This window comes from Erithacus rubecula, assembly GCF_903797595.1.
Source record: "Erithacus rubecula genome assembly, chromosome: 3".
Taxonomy (NCBI): domain Eukaryota; kingdom Metazoa; phylum Chordata; class Aves; order Passeriformes; family Muscicapidae; genus Erithacus; species Erithacus rubecula.
Window position 1 is genome coordinate 15,589,859 of NC_136689.1, and position 16,166 is coordinate 15,606,024.

The 16,166-nt window shown below is 43.0% G+C and overlaps 1 protein-coding gene across 1 annotated transcript; it reads right to left on the reverse strand.

The window, feature by feature from the left end:
• Window positions 1–3,792: 3,792 nt before the first annotated feature.
• Window positions 3,793–15,374, reverse strand: LOC306799919 (phthioceranic/hydroxyphthioceranic acid synthase-like). Its single transcript, XM_079301566.1, has 7 exons — window positions 15,335–15,374; window positions 14,154–14,222; window positions 13,293–13,446; window positions 12,207–12,367; window positions 10,264–10,467; window positions 9,984–10,165; window positions 3,793–9,698 (listed from the first exon to the last, which is right to left on the reverse strand). The coding sequence occupies exons 2-7, from the start codon at window positions 14,212–14,214 to the stop codon at window positions 4,113–4,115; spliced, it is 6,348 nt and encodes a 2,115-aa protein (XP_079157692.1). The 5' UTR covers window positions 14,215–14,222; window positions 15,335–15,374; the 3' UTR covers window positions 3,793–4,112.
• Window positions 15,375–16,166: the final 792 nt, after the last annotated feature.

The window sequence follows — 16,166 nt, forward strand, 5'->3', positions numbered from 1 at the left end:
AGTACAGCTGGAAGCATGGGGAAGAGGCTCCCAGAGGCCATGGCCACAGCCAGCCCTGGTCTTGGGCTCTGGCAGAGCTCTGGCCACTGCTGTGTTGTAGTCCTGCCACAGGCTGTGGCCCCTGATCCAGGTGCAGAACACGCCTCTGGGCCAACATGGATGCTATCAGGTGTTTTATGATCCAGACAAAGCCAGAAACAGACACTGGTTTACTTGCAGATAATGCATTTATTAGTTCAGTCTGCAAGGTCCTATTATGCAATAGGAGGATGTTTTGATGAAGTGCCTAAGCAAAACATCTGTCCACGAGCACATTTTCCAAAGAAACATTAGGGCTCTGTGCCATTAATTCTGTATTTATGTTGCTTCTGTTTAGAACATATCTGACTTATTGCATTTATGGTTGTACTCAGAGAAGGGGAGCCAGGTGATTTAGCAGTTTGTCCAAATGTCACATCAGGCTCTGCCTGGAAAAATTAATGGTTTTTCAATTATCATCCCAGAGTCACATTTATCTGATTACTGAATACGCATCCTGTTAATGGGGTCCTTCCTCTGATAACAGTATTGAGAGTTTGGAGACCAAGGGCACAGAATCATTAAAAATACCTCTGTGTCGTTAACGATCTGAGATTAATTGCAAACACTGAAGAACTTTGTCGCTAAAAGCCTTCTATTAAAAACAAAGACAGATTTTTTTTTTCACAAGTAATTTATCTAAGTACAATTCAGGTTTTGAGAAGAACATAATTTTTTCAGGAGGAAGTGGCAGTACAGATCTCTGCAATCATGTTTGGCAGTAGCTGATGAAGGAAAAAACTACCTTTTAAACCTATTTAAACTAAACTGGCTGAACACCAGACCCCAGAGGGTGATAATCAGTGGCACAGGCTATAGCTGGAGGCTTGTCACTAGTGGGGTCCCCCAGTGTTCAATACCAGGCCCAGTATTGTTTAGTTTTTTCACCAATGGCTTGGATGAAGGGGCAGAAGCTTCCTCAGCAAGTTCACTGTCAACACAGAGCTGGGAGATGTGGCTGATACACCAGAGGGCTGTGCAGCCCTTCAGAGGGACCTTGACAGATTGGAGAGATGGACAGAGAGAAACTGACTGAAATTCAACAAGGGCAAGTGCAGGGTCCTGCACCAGGGGAGGAATAACCCTCTGCACCAAGACAGGTTGGGGATCAACCTGCTGCAAAGCAGCTCTGTGGAGAAGCACCTGGAGGTCCTGGAGGACAAGCTGCCCATGAGCCAGCAGTGTGCCCTAGGGGCCAAGAAGGCTGATGGGTAAGGAGAAGAAGGCTGTATTAGTAAAAGCGTTGCCAACTGCAAAGGCCTGTTTATCTATTCAATTTATGATTTTTGGTAGGACAGAACAGGACTCAGGACTTTCTCACTACTCTTACAGTAGTGCAGGTTGTTTCTATGTTTTTGCAGTCCATTTTGTTTCTTGTAAACATCTTTGCCTTCTCCTCCAGTTGGTTGCTGCCTTCAGGACATCAAACATATCTCTGAACTATTGTGTCATCTGTGTGGATTTTCCAGGCTATTTTTCTGGTTATATGTTTTAGGTTTATCAGGCACAAATGAAAGAGTGCTCAGTGCTCTGCCATTGTTGCCTTACCCTGTGTTATAAGCTGCTAATTCTAATTGCCCTGGCTGCATCTGAAAATCCCTTTACCAGAGAGTTTTTTGAGATTAATTTCTCACTGTATTTCTGGAGGCTGGCAATGATCTTGCTTTTGTTCAAATATTCTGACCTTTGGGACATTTATGACAGATTCCCAGAAGCAGTCAAAAGCAAAACACTGACAGAGCAGTGATTGCTTTGATGAGAGAAAACCAAAGAGCTGCATCCAGCCAAAGTTGGTGCTTCAGTCTTACAGAATCAGACCTGTCTGTGTAAAGGCTGAAATCAATAGGTTCGGTCACAACTGTGCAATGTGGATATCTGTGAGATTGTCATACACCTAACACCTGTCTGACATACCTTTATCTAATCCTGCTGTGCAAAACAGCCCTGTTAGATTACTGCTCTGACCTTGACGTCAGTGCTGCGAGGTTTTTGTGGTTTTGCACAGGGAACAGCACAGAAAACTGGTACAACAAATGTGTGTTTATCTGCTTTGTAGTTTGCCTGGCTTTTGCTCAGGTTATGCTACACCAGAACCACTCTGGATTTGATAACCTCCCTGTGTCTTTCTGCATATGTGTATGTGTATGTATACAGTTAACTGCTCGTCGCTTCATTACCATATTTCCCTCCAAAATGTTTGGGCAAGGTCACAAGGATCTCTGCCTGTACAGAGCCATAAGCTCAGAATGACTCAAGTAGTAAGGGACATGAACCAAGAAGTGGTTAGGAACAACCATCACGGATTTTATGCAGAGATATGGTAGATGACTAGCATGATTGCCTTGAAGAATGAAAACACTGAGGAGAGAGAGTTTTTATACACCTTGATTGCATAAAGACTTTCAGCAGTCCCAATGCATCCTTGTGGCCAAACCAATGGTAGAGAGATTGCAAAAGATGAATAAGGTGGGTGGAATATTCACTGGACTGCCAGGCCTAAAGAATGATGTCAGCTGTGCCAAGTACATGTGAGTCAGTAGCAGCAGCCTGCAGGCTCTTTATCAACAGCCTAGCCAACATCAAGCTAGGTGAGAGCATTTGGCACATGGAAAGGAAGGGCCACTATTCTGAGGGACAAACAGCTTTACAGAATCTTCATTATTTCCAGCCATGGTGAATGCAAGGCCTTGCACCTGGGATGGCATAGCCCCTCTTTGCACCTGTTCCACACATAAAAGAGGTGAAGCACCACAGCATTACAGTCCAGGGTCTGACTGGCTGCAGAGCAGCCTGGTGGAAAGGGCTGGGGGGGTCCCGATGGGCAGAGGACTGAGCACTGTGTTCACTGAGTTCACTGTGCACACTGGCAGCAGTGAAAGCCAGCAGCCAGCTGGGCAGAGAACTCTGTCACACTGGTGTAACGTGCAGCACCAGTGCACCACATTAACTCATCACACCCCATCTACAGCCCTGGTCCAGCACTGGGCCCTCCACTATGAGAAAGACATAGATAAGCCTGAGTACCCATAAGACCACCAAGATCTGTGGGGATGGTGCACAAGAGCTAAGAGTGACTAAGGGAAATTTTCAGCCTGGAGATCAGATTGGGGGACCTCATAGATCATGGATACTCCATGAACTGGGGAATACTACGGGATCTGCAAGAGACAACTCATCATAATTAGGGAGAAAAGGGAGAAATAATACCCTACTCCCATATTAAGAGACTATAAACAAAGTTCCCTTCAGTGTCTTTGTGGAAAAGTCTGTTTTTTCTGACTGGAACTAAAGAAGGACAGGTATTAGGTTACAAAAATTGAAAGTAGGAGAGCAGATAAGGGACAAAAGAATCAAGTAAGATAAAAATATGCCTCAAGGTGTTATCTTAAACAATCTACTACTCTTGTTTATTTGGGCTTTCATAAAACTTAGTTAATTCATTATAAAAAACATTCGCTTTACTGTAAACTTCACAGTTGATAACAATTGGTAAATTCTTAATATTTCCAGAAACATAAGCAAAACACTAGGTTTCGGAAATTCAAAACATCAGACTCTCAAAAAGATGGATGTATTTAAAAACATTTGGTAATATTAAAAAATTATGATATATGAAAATAGAATATGGCAAAAATGCTGATAGGTTTATGTAGCTTTATTTACACATAAATATACACATATTTTATGTGTATATTTAAAGGCTTAAAGAGTATATTTAGAGTCTAGAGGTGCAAATATACAATTTTCATCAAAACTTGAATACAGTTTAAAAAATGCAATGTGCAATAAAATGTATATGAATTTACCTACTTATTTCCAGTAAAAACTATTGGAAATTAAGGTAAAAGACATTAAAAGTAAAAGGTCAAACAATTGACTGAAATTAAAAGTTAGCAGAATGATGGCAGAAGAACCTGGAGAAGTATTTTCTGGGTCAATGCAGAAGACTAAATTCAGAATCACCAGACGTTCTACCCTGTCTGCAATGACAGACATATTCTTAGACACTGCAAAGGGTTTGAATATTTTTAAAGTTACACAATTTCTGACTGAGAAAATTCCTCTAGCAAACTATCCTTTTCTGCACTTTCAACCACAGCTTTCTTGTTTTCAACTGTTCCATTTGCATTGCTTGTTTCTTCTAAAATTACCACTAAACTTGACAGAGTTGTGTGAGGATCAAGCAGTTTCACAAGGGGTATGTCCACCTTTCTCTCCTTAAAGACGCGGTTCTGAATTGTCATAGCCAACATGGAGTCTACGCCCAAAGATGAGAGTGCTGTGTTCATGGTTAGTTCATCTGTGCTCACTCCCGTCAGGTCACTCACCAGTGAGGTGATGTAGTCTTCAGATTTGAGAAAGGCAGTCTCTGACACTTCTGCTTCCTCAGACATTTCAATCTTGTTCCTGAAATCTTCTGATACAAGCGATACGAAGCGACTTTTCAGAGAAATAATCTGAGTAAACACATGCCTATAAAAAGTTTGAAAGTTCAACTTGACAACAGCTTGCTGAGGGTTGTTTATCATTAAGGTCTTCCTGAGATAGTCATGAATTTCATGCACTTGCAGAATATCTATGCCTTTGGATCCCAGAATGCTCTGGATGTGGTTTTGATTGAGCAGAATGCCAAGGTTCAAAGCACCCCAATTAATGGCCTGGCCTGAAAGCCCACAGTTCCTCCTGTAGAGGCAGAAGAAGTCCAGGAAAGAGTTTGCAGCTGCATAGTTTGTCTGGGTGGCATTGCCCAGAAAGGAAGTAACAGAGGAGTAGCACACAAAGTAGTCGAGCTCCTGGCCTCTGGTAGCCTGGTGAAGATTTAGGGTCCCTGCTACTTTTGGGCTCAGCACTTTGTGAAAGTCAGCCAGCTTCAGGACTTCAAGGTGGCCATCGTGTAAAGCAACAGCACTTTGAAATACCCCTTTGATTGGACAGCCCACAAAGGCGTTGGCAATGGACTGGAAAGCTTTCTCAACATCACTGGTCAAAGCCACGTCGCACTGCACAGACACGACTTTGCTCCCCTTGTACTGCTGCTGCAAAGCCCTCATCTCTTCTTGCTTCTCCCTGCTGGGAATTCTCCTGGAGAGTATTGCAATACACCCTCCTCCGTTCTCTGCTATGAATTTCACCGTTTCAAAGCCAAGTCCAGTGAGCCCCCCAGCTACTACATAAACAGCATTCTGCTTGAACAGCTGCTTCTGGGGCTCGTACAACGGGATGTCTGAAAGCACACCCATGTCCTTCTGCCTTCTCAGAACAGCAAGGGGGACAGAAGTGCAGGTGAAATAGGATGTCACAGAGTTTAGCCCTTCAAAGTTCTCAGGCTGCTGGAAAACACAACCTGAGACATGTCTAAACTGTTTCATATCCATGGAACTGATCCAGGCCTGTACAGTTTTCTGCAATTCCTTTAGAGGTGCTTTCTGGAAAAGCCTGGCAACAGAGAGGATATGAAAGCTGATGTTTTCATGATCAATTTCACTGGAGTTCTGCATACATTCAGACTGTTGACTGCCACACACAATCACCACATCTTTAAGAAAGTGCATGTGGGCCAGATCCTCCCAAGACAGTCTGTTGACTGGAGGAAGAATAATAAAGGCATTGCACAGGTTGATATACTGCAACACATTAGGAGTGGGCTTTGCAAGGACTGTTCTCCAACCCATCTCTTGTGCTGCTGCAGAAAGAACGTGGCACAAAACTGATGCTGGCTCTGTAGTAATAATACCCAATGTTCTGCCATGTTTCCCCTTGGGTAACCTCTGAGTGAAGATTTCCCATGCAATGATGAAGTATGACACACAAGGGACCTTCTGGAGGAATGGGAATCTCCTTGCATTGAAACAAGCTGTTCCTGGGATCTGAACTCTGGATGATGCAGCAGTGGGATAACATGAAACCACATGATCTCCCACTTTCACTTTTTTCACATCAGTGCCTATTGCAGTGACTGTGCCACTGAAATCAAGACCTAGAAGCCTGTGTTTGTCTCCTGACTGTGAGTTCCAATACAGTGTATTCCCAAAGTTGCAGCTAGAAACACTAATGGGAAAATAATCTTCTGAGTGCAGACAAATTTTATCCACTTGAATTTCAACACTCTGCTTGTCAAGCTGAGGAGCAGTGCTGGTGCATAAATCCCCAGACAAGTCTTTTGCTGCATATGGATCAGAAGTGTACAAAGTGAAGGATTGTGCTTTCTGGAGAGATCGTACAGGTTGAATGTAATTTGCATCCACATAAGGTGTGCGCCTGATTTCAGACACGTAAATTCTTCCCTGGCTGATGCAAACTTCTGGATAGTCCCCACCTTTGTATTTGACAAGAACATCTGCTAACACTGAAATGTCCAGGGAAGTGGAGGAGCTGAGGTCAATCAACTGAAATGTGATTTCTGGAACTTCAACAATGCAAGTTCTGGTCATGCCATACAATGCAAACCCACAGTTAACATGGTCCACGTATCTGTCTGTTGTTCTGTAGGTGATCACTCTGACGGAGCAACGGGACGTCTTCTCTCTCAGAGCCACCACTACCTGCCGATAGGCTTCACAGCACTTTGCCAACTGATCTACTGCTTTCCCTGGGAAATCTTCATTTAGCTTTTGAATTCCCCACAGGAAGAGGATTTCATCATAATCCTCAACTTCTGCTCTCATTTTACTCTGTGTATCGCCTCCCATGAGGTATTCCCAGCCTTCATACATAACGTATCTCGAAGCAGGATGCAAGTGTTTCCTGAGCTGCTCAGCTATCCCAAATTTGTCTGCAAACACAAGGACTCTCGGCTTAAACCCCAGATGTCCAATTGTCTGTGAAAGAGAGACTTCTTTCCATTTGTTTTCAAACAGGAACTCATTGTCTCTGGAAGACGATTCCTTCATGAAAGTGATGGCAACACGCTTGAGCTCAGCCAAAACAGAGCCGTGCTTGTCCACAAAGCATCCGCAGACCTCAAGGCAGTTCCCGGTGGATTTGCTCATTCTCATGTATATCATCATTTCCTCCTCCAGCGGCCGGAGCACCACCAGGCTGCCTATCCCTGAAGGAAAGCCTGCTCTGGACTGGATTGTCCTTGAGCTCAAGACAGCCGTCATCTGCAGAAAACAGTCGAGCAGCACTGGGTGGATGCAGTAGCTGTACATGTCTCTGGTGGTCTCCTCATTCACCTTTATGCTTGTTATAGCTTCCTTTAGCTCCTGGCAATAATGAACATCACCGAGCTGCCTGAATACTGAGCCATACTGAAAGCCAACCCGAGACAGTACTTCATAAACCTCTTCTCTGCTAATCACTGACTTGCATCTTCGATAGATGGCTTGGAAGGAGATGCTGCTTTCTTCCACCACACCTTCAAGCCCATTTGCCACTTGGCCGGCAGCATAAACTGCGTTGGAAGAAGAGAGAATCTCAAAGGTTGTCATGGCTTTTTGTGGACTCAGCTTGATACTCAGCACTTGGGAACTCTGTGTGAGAACACATGGCGCAGAAAAGCTGATACTCAGCTGGCAAGTGCTCAGAGGCACTTTAGGTCTTGAGCTGCTCATCACACAGGCCAGACCAAGCTCCACATAGAAAGCACCAGGGACTAAGGCCACCCCATTGTTCTGGTGCTCATATAGGTACGGTGTCGTGTCCTGGGACACCAGACAGCCAAACTCCACATTGTCACTGTTTATGCCATAAATCAAGGGATGACTGGCGCTGACACCTCTTTGGTTTGCTTGTTGATGGATGTGCAGACAGTTCATGAGTTTTTGGCGATCAAATTGATATCGTGGAATGGCCACAGGAACACTTTGGTACCCGTTATAAAAGTGCTGCCAGTTGGGATTAAATCCCAGTTCAAAGAGATTTCCTACCAGGGTGAAGAGTGTCTGATATTCTGCATCTGTTTGCAAAGAGGACAACACCTTTGTGCCTTTTCCTAGTGTTTCTTTTATGCTTCGCTGCAATGCTCGGTGAGGACTTATTTCCACAAACACCACATTCTCCCTGCCTCTGGCTGCAGTTTGGATGGCTTGTGTAAAAGCAACTGGCTCACGAGTATGCTGCGCCCAGAATTTGCCCTGAACAAAGTCATTTTCAGATGCGGCCACCCCAGTCAGTGTTGAAATCACTTCCACTTCCCCCTTCTGTTTTTCTAAAGGCTCTATTTGCTCCTCCAGCTCCCCGAGTATCATGTCCATGCTGGGGCTGTGGTACGCAAGTGGAACATTTAAAACATGAAGAAAGATGTTTCTCTGTCTGAAAGCGTCAGCTAACTCTCTCTGGACAGCTTCCACTGCAGCTACACTCCCAGACAAGGTGCAGGAAACGGGGCTGTTGAAAGCAGCAATGCACACCTTTCCCGAGTAGGGATGCAGGCGCTGAGCAATCTCTTCAACAGGGATGTTTCCAACCACCAGCATTCTGCCACTGGCAGTCTTTGCCTGCAGCCTGCTCCGGTGATAAATCACCTTGACTGCATCTGCCAGGGAAAGGTACCCAGCAATGTGTGCAGCAGCAATTTCCCCCGCTGAGTGGCCAACAACAGCAACGGGCTTAATACCCCAGTGCTTCAGGAGGGAAGCTACAGCAACCTGCAGGGCAAACAGCAGGGGCTGGCAAAGCTCTGGATTCAACAATTCCCTTGGGCTATGATTTCTTGCTGGCAGGAGGCTGATGGCAGCGTGCTGCTGAAAAAGGTCTTCTATTTCCTTACATTTGTCTCTGAACACGGGCTCTGAGCTCAGCAGTGCCTCGCTGAACTCCTTCAGTGTCACGCCGTTGCCACAGAACACAAACACCAGCTGTGGCTCCACTTTGGACATGGCAGGTTCCATGCTCGCTGCCGACTTAAGCTCTTGCTGCAAGTGTCGGAGGGAATTTGTGACAAAGGCTTTTCGGTACCTGTAGCTGGCATGGCTTCTTCTGCAGGCAGATGTGTAGGCCAGGCCTGGGAGAGTTACAGAGTTCCTTGTGCTCAGCTGCTCAGCTGTATCAGCCAGTGCCATCTGAAGGGACTTACGGGATGCTGCTGACAGCAGAACTAATTCCAGGGGCTTCTTAAAAGCAGGAAGAGGCTCTGGCTGCTTCACCTGCCTGACTACAACATGAGCATTGGTTCCTCCAAATCCAAAGCAGTTGATGCCAGCTACTCTCCCATACTCACTGGATTCTTCCCAGGGCTCTACAGCTGTGGCAACGGCAAGGTTTAATTTTTCTGTATCGATGCTGCTCATCTCCTTTGAGTAATGCAAGGATGGAACAATCTTTCCATGATGCATCATCAGGAGCACTTTGATTAACCCGGCTGCTCCAGCAGCTGATTCAGTGTGTCCAATATTTCCTTTCACTGAACCAATTTTCAGAATGGAAACTTGGGAAGACCTGTTTTTGCTAATGACACTAGCCAGGCTCTCAGCTTCAGTAGGATCTCCAGCAGGAGTTCCTGTGCCATGGGCTTCAATGTACTGCACGACTGAGGGATCCACATGACTTCCATAAATGCTGCGCAGCAACTTCTCTTGCTCTATTGGAGAAGGTCTCGTGATTGGAGTCATGGATCTGCCGTTCTGATTGACTGCACTGACGTTTATCACACCCCAGATTTTGCTGTAGTCTTCCTTTGCCTGTTCCATGAAAAGTTAAATTGTCTTTAATAAATTCATGCTTTCTCCAAGAAATGACAACAAAACAGCACAGCTAGGCTAAGAACAACAAGAACACAATGCTAACTTTTAATTGTGGGATCCTTTCCATATGCAAGTGGAATTGCACAAACTCTCAAGAAATGCTTCATTAATCTTAAAATTGAATTGGAAAGACTTCACTGGAGAAGTCATTATTAGAGCTGATGACACAAAATTCAGGCAAGTAACCAATCTTATTTCAAGCTACTTCACAGGCAATCTTACCTTTTTCAGTGGTTTGAGAAAAACAACCCCACAGCCTTCTCCCCTTCCATAGCCATCTGCTTTTTTGGAGAAGGGTTTGCTTATGCCCTCCGGAGAGATCATTTTGGCTTTACTGAGAGATACAAAGGTGCGGGGGTCGATGATGCAGTTCACCCCACCACAGATTGCTGCCTCACAGTCTCCTGGAGTCAAACACAAACATACTCATGTTGAGATGGCCCAGGTGATAGAAACAGTAGCAAACTGATGTCATTGTCCAGCATCTCTTCAGTCCCATTACCTGATTTAATGGCTCGCAAGGCATAGTGCAGAGCAAAGAGAAAAGATGAACACGCAGTATCGACAGTCAGAGACGGTCCAGTCAGATTAAATGTGAAAGAGACCCTGTTGGCAGCAATGCTCATTGCTGTTCCAGTACCATCATAATGATTTATTTCACTCACTGCTCTGCTGGTTATGATTTCATAGTCTCGGTTCATGAGACCTGGAAAACATCAGATACATGTCAAGTTAAGCCAAGCCAACAAGAGGCATGTACAGCTCGAAACCTGATGGTGTGCTTTGGTTTTCAGTGTTAAGTCAAAACCATGAGGCATCAGGGCTCCTGTCATGAAGCTTTGCTCCAACACAAGGCAAAGTCACAGCCATTTCCCCTGGATCCAAGTTACACAAACATACCAAATATTTGAAAATCCTACCTGCCCAGGAAATGACAGGAAATTCCTATCTGCCAAGGAAATGACCTTTCCTGATGGCTTAGCTCACTGTATGATGCAGCTAAGATCTCTGCAGGCTGCTTAGAGCCCTGTGTCTCAGTTTGAGACTGAGATAGTTTTGAGACTCAGGTTGTTTTAGTTCAGCTATGAGAACATTCACCAGCAAGTTACAAGGAGGGAAGTTCAGACATAAGCCTACAGGACATTAGCTTCAGTTCCTCAGATGCACCAAGTTAAAGGTTCCAGTACAAGCTACATCCTATACTTTGTATTTATCATCAGCTTTCACACTTGCAACCAGTGAGAAATAGTAAAGAAGAACATGGCCTGTGAGAGCATTTGTGTCCTCTTTTTGGGAACAAACGCTTGAAATACTGTGGATCTCCAAATCTATGAGCAGTATCTCTATTCAGAGAGCAAGGAGTAGTGCCCTCAGTGGAAGAAGAGATTTCTCAGACTAAAACATAATCTCAATCATTTCCCCTATAGGTATATCAGCCAAACTCCCCTAGAAAACTCCTTTTTAAAGGGACACAGATTACACCAGCAATAATGTGCTGTTATTCTAGTATTGTCCTTTAAATATCTTTCAACTGGTATCATGCCTCCCTAACTTTCCTGGTACTGACAAAGGCAGTTGGACAAGTGCACTGTGGTATCATTCTAATGTCCACAGGAGGATTTCTGCTGCTTTAAAAGGATATTAACCCCTAGAACACCTTAAGCAAATATTGGAAAACAGAAACAGTATACTGTAGGCCTGTGTAAAATCCTGGAAGATAAGGGAATAATGTGTCCGTGTCAAACACCAATGGCTGGAAAGCCATGGAGCCAACCAAGGATTGTCAGCAATAGCCAATAATTGTTGAAAGAACAAGAGGAGGAGGGGGCCATGTAGGTACAATAGCACGTGCTATTGGCCAGACCAACACTGGAACCACGACTGGTGATATCTTCTATCTTTCTTTCTTTCCCTCCTTCTTGTCCCCTTCTTTAATTAATCTTTTCCCTTCTCTCTTTTTTTCCACCCTGCCTCTTTATGGACAACTGATTGCCATGTGCTGATGCAGCAAGTCAGGGTCAAAAATTCCAATTTCCATGCCAAGAGTATAATTTGCTATTTAAACTTTGTGATTTTTTGTAGACCCAAGGGTCTGGGTGTTCCCTTCCCCTTAAGGGGGGAACATCACAACCTTTCTTGGGAGTATCTTTCCCAAGAAGGGTAGGGTTCAGGAGGCAGTTTTAACTGTTTCTTCATTTACTTCAGTGCCTAAACACAGGAAGAAAAGCACCAAAAAGAAATACAGGAATTGTACCATGAACTTCTAGAGTAACCTGGTAATTCTTACCAAAATAACCAGTAGTGCCATAGCACAGTAGCCCTACATCTCTAGTCAAGATCCAGCCTACATCCAGTGCCAGATAACATATTGAAAGGTTATGAAGGGTTGCTCCAATCTTTATGAGCTTCAAACACACTTTCTTTACCATGAAATTGTCATCTTACCAATGAAAACACCTGTTCTGGTGCCACTGACAGATTCTACAGGAACTCCTGCATCCTCCAGGGCTTTGTATGTGCACTCTATCAGTAATTTCTGTTGTGGATCCATGCGTTCTGCTTCCATATTATTAATCCCAAACAGGTGGTTGTCAAATGAATTAAATCTGAAATACACAGATCAGAATAGGACGTGATATATGTATATAAGATGCATTTCCTTCTAGACTCACAGTAAACATTTTTTGCAACTTCATGGAAAGCAGAGCAGTAACTGGTGTATAGGCCACAGTTCCCCTTTATGAAATTCAGAAGAAAATATTTATAAACCAAAGATGTTTCATGTCCCACCACAAAATGTATTATCACTGAATCTGCATTTCAGAGGTAAGAGCACACTCCAACTCATTTTTATTCTCATGTTTATTGCACTACTAGCAACTAGATTCCTCCAACTAAGAAATGTGCGGGATGAGACTCCCTCTGCTGTGATGTGATCATAGCCAAAAAGTTACAAAAATATATTGATTTCTACATGATTTTTAGCCATTGCATACCAATGCTTTTCAATTTAAAACCAAAATGTAGAGGATCAGCTCAGGTGTATTCAACAGATACTCATGTTTCTCTAAGAACACATTCATAAATACTGTGTGTGTGTGTGTGTGTGTGTGTGTGTTTTTGTCTTTAAAAGTATCTTCAAAATAGGCCCATGCTTACAAAAGACCAAGTCTGAGTTTAATCTCTATTCCAAGAAAAGAATTATATGACCTTCTATCATTTCTTGATTCTAGAGCAGCATTCAGTATCTAACATGGGACTAAGCACTAAATTCATTCTGGGTCCTATGGTTCAGCCCTGCCAGGTACAAATTTCAGGAGACCATGAGATTTCTTCTGTGCATGTCAACTTCTTCTTTGAATGAATCTCTCCAGCCTGAGGATCTAAGGTGAGTGTGGAATTCCAATAGAAGACACTTAGGTTGACCCTACTGTAATTTGCTCTTCTTCACACTATCACAGCCCCTGAGCAGCAGTACCCATAGTCTAAGCAACTACAAAAATCAGTGGTGCAGCAAGGTAACAGACTCACTCATCAAGAAGAGCAGCTCGTGTTGTGCACATTTTTCCTGGCTTGTTATCACCTGCATCATACCACTCCTTGACATTAAATCTCTCAGGGGGGATTTCTATGGTGCAGTTTTTGCCTTCTTCCAGGACTTTCCAGAAACTGTCAATTCCATCTCCTGTTGTACAGAGTTTACAAAACAAATTAAAGGATGCACTCCCCTCCCCATGCAGACTCAGAAATGCACAATCAGCTACAAGGACCTCCCACATGGAAATCTAGGCTGCTTAAATACACTTGCCACAGAAATAAGTGATCCTTCTTTGGTGAGAGGAAAATGAAAAAGCATGACTGATCCCCTCACTGCCTGTCTAAAACCAAAGCACCTCCACTAAATCCTTATCCACCGTCGCTCCCCATTTCCCTACCACCTCACTGCATCTACTCTAAGTACTGTAATAAAGCAGGAAGCTTTCTTTTGGATAAACCCAACCTGTTCATATTACAGGCACTGTTGATAACAATGTCCAGCCCTTCATGTGTCTCCTGTCCCTATGGCTGTAGAGTCCTGTAACAATGCACAATCACCCAGCCAGTGAACATCAGAAAGTTCAGATCATCTTACACCCATTCAGCTCATTTGTATGAGTTTCATGTGCACCTCAATGCCCTGCACTGCAGCTTCTTTTGTCTGTCTGTCTGCAAACTAATTCAAGCCAAGTAGTTTCCACCACAGCAGCACCTTTCAGAGTGATCCTACAAGCAGCAAATCAACACATTCTACTAAGGGTCAAAAATGTTTGGTTTCCACCATTCCAGCATTAATAAAAGGCTCTGCTTTTCAATGTTCACTCACAGCCTGCTTTGCTTTTACCCCAAACTCACCTCCAGGAAAGTTGCATCCGATTCCAACAATAGCAACTTCATCTGCAGTATCAATCTCCATCTCCTGGGCTGCACAAGACAGGAGTAGTGTTAGCCCAGTCAAAAAATTTTGCATTTACCTTTGAAGAAATACTAAGTGAAGAGGTGAGCTTCTCACAAAGACACAAACTTATTCAGAACTCAGTTAATCTGGAATGATCTGCTGTTTGCTGTGATGGCAAATGACACTGCCCACCAGTGACCACAGCTGTTCTATATTTTTCCTCTTGTCTCTACTTTTGGAGGAAATTCCCCTCTTAGTTCCCCAAACTCTCTCATGCACAGGCACTTCCTTTTTATCCTCTGCTAATAAAAGGTGAATTTTTTCAGCAAATTAGATGGCGAAGACAAGAATTCCCTGTGGGGTCAAATTAAACACCTAACAATAGAATTGACAGATGATTTATTTTTTCTTGATTCTGAGAAAGGAACTTGTCGGATGAAAATCAGTTCAATTGAACTAATTAGAGCTCACCAGGATGCCCAACTCTAAGATTTTCATTAGTCCTCCTGGAATTCCTTCAACCCACAGAGAGGAGAAGATTCCTCTAGAAATGTTTTGTGGGGGATTCTTGGCAATGGGGAGAGTTTCCATCCCAGTGATAGCACAGCAGGTCCCAAAGAGCCTTTCTCAGTGACTGACAGTGGTGAAGCAGAGATGAGGCTGTTTCACAGCCACACACATCACTCAGAGTTAGCACTTCTTACAGGTTTGTTTTGAAATGTGAAATTAGGAATGACTGCTCAGATTCATACTTTGAAAACTTTACTTCTGTGTTCCATTAAGAAAACAAAAAGGCAGGAAAAGTTAAAAAGCCACCTAGCAAAGATAAGGAGAGCAGAATCTCGTTTTCTAGGAGTAAATTCTATTTTACTAATAATGTAAATTCAGTATTGACAGGAGAAATGTTTCCTTTCAATTATTTCAGAATTATCTATGATCCCTCTGATTCTATTATTTCCTATTTTTATGTAGCTGGTAAATTAAAGCTGCAAATCCCAACAAAATACTTATATCACAAATGTACTTTTAAGCATTTTTCCTAAGTTAGCTCTTAAATAGCAAATAATAGAAAATTAAAGACCTTCCACTCATAGCATAAAACATATCTTTGGCATCTCTAGAGCTATGTAACTCTTACCTTTTTCATCCAAATGAAGTGGAACAATAGCCTGAATCTGTGGAAGTCTTTTATATAGGATTCAGTGTGGGTTCTTTTTTTAAATGGGCATGCTAAATTGTTAACGCCTTTCCAAGGAACAATGAAAATGAGTCATGTGATTAGTCAGTAAACCTGACTAAAGTTCAAAACTAATTCCCTGAAGTAGTAAATTCTTGATGTCATAAGTTTTCACACCAAAGCAGTAGTAAAGCCTCTCTTATCTAACTTTTTACAGTTAGCAAAAGAGATAATTTGAGATATCTTGCCATGAAATAGCCCATAAAATCTTTTATGATCCTTAGATTATGATTTAAAAGACTATTTTTAAAATAACAACTCTTAATATCAATAAATATGAACTGGTGTTAAAACCATATTTTTTGGAGGCATAATTTGTGAAAATGAAGAACTCTCTATAAATTAAAACCTCAAGTCTTATGTTTGATTCCACAGCTGCTTTCTTTTACCAAGAATGATCATTTAAATGTGTAAGCACAAAAACCTTCTCAAAAGACAAAAAATCCCAAAGTATTACTGAGTCTCCCATAATATTGAAGGCAATATTGAGCTTTCTAAAAACTACCATCTGCTTAAAAGCCATACAACAGTGAAATATGCAGAAGTAAACTCTGAAGGGATCAAGCTCAGTAGTCACTGCTAGTTTCCTTTTTCAGTTTCCCTCATCTGATTTCACCCCAACCACCCAAATTAATTTTCTCCTCTTCAGACTTTGTAATGGAAACACAGGCTACATTCACTTATGGTTAAAGTTTTCCTTGATGATGGGACCCAATTCTTCCCACAAAGACAG

Excerpts from the sequence above, each read along its gene's own strand:
- LOC306799919 (XM_079301566.1), bottom strand. The coding sequence starts at position 14,214 with ATGGAGATTGATACTGCAGATGAAGTTGCTATTGTTGGAATCGGATGC. Across the intron at positions 13,447-14,153 it reads CGGATGCAACTTTCCTGGAG|GAGATGGAATTGACAGTTTC; the intron begins GTGAGTTTGGGG and ends TCTGTACAACAG. Across the intron at positions 12,368-13,292 it reads CGAGCTGCTCTTCTTGATGA|ATTTAATTCATTTGACAACC; the intron begins GTGAGTCTGTTA and ends TGTGTATTTCAG.